This window comes from Marmota monax, unplaced genomic scaffold (assembly GCF_021218885.2).
Source record: "Marmota monax isolate L192 unplaced genomic scaffold, Marmota_monax_Labrador192_F-V1.1 WCK01_AAM20220418_F8-fsc00009, whole genome shotgun sequence".
In the NCBI taxonomy this organism is placed as follows: domain Eukaryota; kingdom Metazoa; phylum Chordata; class Mammalia; order Rodentia; family Sciuridae; genus Marmota; species Marmota monax.
The window spans coordinates 16,232,979-16,238,790 of NW_026694710.1; the positions used below are offsets into that span (position 1 = coordinate 16,232,979).

General features: G+C 42.8%; 1 protein-coding gene across 1 annotated transcript; it reads left to right on the forward strand.

Annotated features, from left to right (window-relative positions):
• The first annotated feature begins 602 nt into the window (after positions 1 to 602).
• On the forward strand, positions 603 to 3,625 carry LOC131423375 (uncharacterized). The gene is made up of 2 exons (XM_058572500.1): positions 603 to 715; positions 1,863 to 3,625. Exon 2 carries the CDS (start codon positions 2,047 to 2,049, stop codon positions 2,863 to 2,865), a length of 819 nt encoding a protein of 272 aa, XP_058428483.1. The 5' UTR covers positions 603 to 715; positions 1,863 to 2,046; the 3' UTR covers positions 2,866 to 3,625.
• Positions 3,626 to 5,812: the final 2,187 nt, after the last annotated feature.

A 5,812-nucleotide genomic window follows, 5' to 3' on the forward strand; every position in this document is an offset into this window, starting at 1 on the left:
ACATTGTTTTATTTCTTCTCTCAGATTTCATTGCATTGTACTGTCTAATTAACAATGTCTGAAAAATTGTTGATTTGTACATGTTTCACATCTTTTAATTGGTTAAAATTGGAAGTACAAACCTGGTATCTTTACTTCATCTTGCCTGAAAGTAGTGTACAACCCATAGGTTTTGAATAAAGGATAAATAAATAAAATGTAGTCTACAAAATTTGAAAAGAAGAAAATGTGGGAATAAAGCACAGTGCTGGTGACTTTATGTGAGAAAGTATATGAAATAAGATTGCATCTGTAAAAGTATCTATCACCATGTTAGCTTTCCATCCCTATAGCCAAATACTTGAAATAATTAGTACATAATTGTGGTGAGCCGCTTCTGCCGTTTCTGCAGATTATGGTCGCCATTACAAGATGACGCTGGCTCCGCTGTGGTCTGTGACAAACAACTCCTTATCTGGGAGAGTTGGCACATGATTTTTCACCACCCTGTGAGAAAGTTCCACGCGGCAGCTTTGCATTGGGGCTTGGGATGCTTTATTAAGGCTGGGAGGGGCATCCGAGAGGAAGAAGAAGAAATATCAAGGGCCTGAATAAACTGCTGAAAGAAGATTCCTGAGTTGCGTCTTCCTTGCGGGCAAGGGGTCGCGACAAGTGGCGCCGAGACCCGGGAACCAGAACTTTCAACAGTCAGGGGTGGTGCACCGGTTAGTCCCAGGTAAGTGGGATCCGCGATCAAAGCGGGGTTAGTCCCAGGTAAGTGGGATCCGCGATCAAAGCGGGGTTAGTCCCTAGTAAGTGGGATCCGCGACCAAAGTGGGACAGCTCCTCTGTAATGAAAGAGAGAGCCTTACATTTTATTGCAGCTGCACTGTGTACTTTCGCTCCTACTTTCGCTTTCTTTTTTTTGTGCTTCCTTTGTTGTTGTGTCATGGGTGCCGCATCTTCAAGTCCGCTTCTCCTGGCCCTAGATGGCCTGTTACGTTCCAAGGGACTGGAAGTGAAACATAGTACTTTACAGAGATTTTTACAGAAGATAGATATCGCTGCACCGTGGTTTGCATTTTCGGGCAGCCTTACTGTGCCTAGTTGGGATAAATTAGGCAAAGATCTTGACTTTGCTTCTGAGCAGGGCATATTAGAGGGTGGGGTGATACCCCTTTGGAAAATGGTCCGTGGTTGCCTTACAGATGGTAAATGCCAGGAAGCTGTGAGTGAGGGTCAAGCTATTCTTGAGCAATTGCATGAGGAAAAATCTGAAGGATCATGTAGTGAAGTGGCAGAGAGTATTAAAAGTAACAGTAGTGAGAAGGCAAAAGAGCCTGAAGATAAAAATAGGAGAAGGCTCTACCCAGACTTGACCGAATTAAAAACGCCTGAGAACACAAGCGACTCAGAGAGTTCTGAGGACCTTGATATATTGTTACAACAACTACATAAGATAAAAATGAAAAAGAAGAAAAAGGAGACACAGGGCACGCAGGCCTACTGTAAGAAGGGGAAGGGAGTTAACATCGGTCAACAAAACTCTGAGGAGGAGGAGGTAGAATATCTAGAAGAAGATATGGTGCCGATTGCCCCACCTCCGTATGTGGGGGGGAGCCAAGGTTCCGGGAGATCTTTTCATGCACAAGTTTGGAGGACAGTTAATACAGATATGGGACTTGCATACCCTGTATTTCAGGACAATAACAGGGGAAGATATTATGAGCCTTTAGACTTTAAGATAATTAAAACCTTGGCAGAATCTGTCCGCACTTATGGCATAGATGCCGCTTTCACTCTCACTCAGGTGGAGGGACTTACTAGATTTTGCATGACTCCCTCAGATTGGGCTAGTCTAGTCCGCGCTTGTGTTTCCCCAGGGAAATATTAGGAGTCCAAAGTTGGCTGTTTAATGTTTCTGGCAGTACCCAAGACTCGGAGCGAGGTAGGAGGCTTAAAATTTCTGCAAATAATTCACAATTATCTAATGCTACATTACCCTCCGCGGCAGTCTGTCTCCAATCTCCGTTCCTGTTTCTTTTGGCTAATGTTACATTACAGGGGATGCTTAATTGTTCTAATATTACCTGTTATTTGTCTGAGTGTTGGAATGGCTCCTGGACTATGGCAATGGTTATGAAAATTCCAACCTTTGTCCCAATCCCAGTCACTGCGGACCCAGATAAATTCCCCATTGTTGAGCTACTTAGAGTCCGCAGGGATTTTGGAATTACGGCAGCTATAGTGACAGCTGTGGCGGTGTCTGCTGCTGCAGCAGTTATAGCTGGAGTAGCCATGGCCAGCCAGGTACAAACTGCTGCCACTATTAATCAGGTTATTCAACAAACATCCACCATACTTGAGTCTCAAAGTAAAATTAATCAACACACTTTATCTGGGATTCTAGCTGCTAATCAAAGGATAGATCTGCTTCAAGCTCAAGTTGAGGAATTGTCTGACCTAGTACATTTGGGTTGTATTGATCAACGTGCACATTTATGTATAACCTCTGTCAGATTTAATAATTCCAGAAATGCCTCCCGCATCATCGGAGAATATTCATCCGGAACCTGGTCCATGGAAGCAGAAAACATGATCCAGTCTCAACTAACCCAGATAGCTGTCTTGAACAGTACCCGTGTCGATCCCGTGACTTTGGGTCAATTCACCGATTGGATATCTTCTGCTTTTTCCTTATTCAAAGAGTGGGTGGGAGTAGGCATTTTTGGTGCAATGTGTTGCTTCAGTGTTGTACTCTGTTTGTGGCTTCTCTGTCGCCTTAAAACTCGCCATGCACAAGAAAAGGCTATGATCATACAAGCTCTTGCAGCTTTAGAAAATGGCAACTCACCTCAAGTCTGGCTTGCGCATCTTAAGCAGTAAACCTTTGTCATGGTCGTTACACCCCAAGTTATTATAACATTGCACTGGGATCGACATGACTTTCCTTGTTATTCTCTTAGTGTTGGAAAGCCCTTGCACTCTGCCGGTCTTACTGCCATTGCACGCAGATGGGTTTCCACACTAGTACTTTTCTATCGCCTTGAAGTTCGTGCCTTTCTTTCAGGGTGCTGTCAACTTGTTTGTCATTATAAATAGCCACAGTTCGGCCTCAGCTATCCCCCTTCGTCCACCATCGTCACGATACAGGATGCGAGGCAAGGCACTGCACTTGAGTGATCCTTGAAGAGGACCTCAAGGAGAGCATGTCCTATTGCATGCGGGTTAGACGCGTTCACGCCCCGCCCCACGAAAAAAGGCGTCGGCTGATATGGCCTCAGATCTGGGGAAGGGCCCTCCTTGGGACTGAGCCATACTATGCAGCCACTTCTGCACAGTGGGATAGGACCTCTACTCTCGCCTGTATTGTTTTAAGAAAACAGAAAAGGGGGAACTGTGGTGAGCCGCTTCTGCCGTTTCTGCAGATTATGGTCGCCATTACAAGATGACGCTGGCTCCGCTGTGGTCTGTGACAAACAACTCCTTATCTGGGAGAGTTGGCACATGATTTTTCACCACCCTGTGAGAAAGTTCCACGCGGCAGCTTTGCATTGGGGCTTGGGATGCTTTATTAAGGCTGGGAGGGGCACCCGAGAGGAAGAAGAAGAAATATCAAGGGCCTGAATAAACTGCTGAAAGAAGATTCCTGAGTTGCGTCTTCCTTGCGGGCAAGGGGTCGCGACACATAATAATAAATAATAAATAATGCTTTATTCTGGCTCATGGTTTTAGAGGTTTCAGTCTATGATCCAATGGACCTATTGCTTTTAGGCCTCTGGGGGCAGAGCTGGATGGCAATGGTGGAAAGACATAGCAGAGCAAATTGCTCGCCTCATAGCTGGGAAGTAAAATCAGAAAAGGAATCCCCTTCAAGAACATGCCCTAAAAGACCTGAAGAGCTCCCATAGAACCCACTTCCTACAGGTCCACAGCACTTCCCAGCAGCACCATCCTAGGAACCAAGAGTTTAACACATGGACCTTCGAAAGTCACTCAACATCTGAACTTCAGCACTCAGTGCCCATCATAAAGTCTTCATCAAACAAGTGGTAGTTTAATACTATTCATGTCCACTTGGCCAAGTACTGATTCTAGATTTTGTGAGCTAGACATTCTCCTGTTTTGCCTCAAGTGAAGTACAAAGTCCCATCCACAGGTATAAGAATAAATTTGGGCTTTGAAAACCCACAGGGACCCCATCTATTTTAATTGTTATTCTATTTTATATTTTGATCCAGAAAATTGCTAAAATAGAAAGAAAGAGAAAATCCATAAGATAAAATTAGATGATAAGATCAAAGGACATTCAGAGATTATGTATAGTATTTTAATAAATTTGGTGGGCTCATCTTGCTGGTATAGAGTAAGCTGGCCAAATCTGATCAAGCCCATTAGGTTTCCTATTGTCTATGGCAGCTTTCACAATGTGACACCAGAGTTGAGGAGGTGAGATTAAAACCATGTTGTCTCTAATACTAAAAATTCTTCCTACCTGGAAAATTTGCCCATCTCTGGAATAGACTAAAACAATATCTCCATCCTAGTTCCTCTACCACCTCCATCAATAGTCTTCTCACCATGATTATTTCTAAGTTCTTAATCTTTACTTTAGTTTTTATGTTTTCCCAGATATATAAAACCCTTCCCCCCACTTTTCTCCAGCTTCACATATCACTTCAGGCACCATATTCCTCTATCAGCCTTCTGTGGTATATCAAGATGGGCCGAGGGCTTCCGTTGGCACCTGCTTCTGTAACACTTACCACATTATATTAAAAGAGCATGTTTACAATTAAGTAAATAAACAAATAAAAATAATTGATTTACAATCTAGTCTTATAACTGAAATACTGAGATCCATGGGGCAATGGATGGTGGCACTATCACATCTATGTTCCCAGGACCTTAAGTATATCTCTACGAACATAATAAGCATCCAACAGAGATTTTGTGGTTTGTGAGGGAAAATTATGTTGAAAATAAGTTTTAATAGATGTACTTAAACCCATACCAATGGTTTATTACTGTGTTTTTACAACAGGATTCTGCTCCCTTCTTGGGATGCACTCAGGAGTTGCAGTTAATCTTTCCCATTCTTTTTAGTGTTCAAATGTCCTGGAGCTGTCCAGCGTCCTCAGTGCTGAGACATCTCTTCATTCCATCATCAAAAGGTCCTGGAATAGGACCTGAAGCACAACTACAGAACCCATTAAACTTATACAGAGGTCAAGGCATGAATGTTGAATTTTTAATCCAAAGAAGGCAAGAATTCTACTCCTGGAATGAGGCAGCATTCCCTGACCTATTCCCTGGATTCATGTGATGGAATACATTCAGAAATTCAGCCACTTCTGGGACCTGCCACAAAACCTCCCTAGTAGCACTATCTCTGGTCCACTGGTACCAACACTTTAGGGGACTTGGCTCTATGGAGTTCAAACTTTTAAATCTTTAATTCACTGTTCTATATCCTATTGTTCTTTCATGACCCTGCTCCCTCTCTTATGAACACCACAATATCAAAGGGACCACTTATATCCACCAATAAGCTTGATGTACTATCAGAGAAAAAAATCTTACTGCTGTCTGTAAAGTTAAAGAGGGACTAGAATCTGGGAAAACATCTGTCCATCAAGCCAGGACCAGAAGGTGGCTATGTTTTCATTTCTACTTGATTCAACAGAAGTAAAAGGTATTTGTGGATCTAATTTATGTAGTTTATATCAGATGCTTACTCCAAAGGTACAGTCTACTTTGAAAAAAACCTAGAGAAGTTAAATAACTCATCCTAGATCACAGAATTAAAAATAGAAAAGCTGGAATGGGACCT

Bases quoted from the DNA above. Each gene is read 5' to 3' on its own strand.
- LOC131423375 (XM_058572500.1), top strand. From the start codon at position 2,047: ATGCTTAATTGTTCTAATATTACCTGTTATTTGTCTGAGTGTTGGAAT.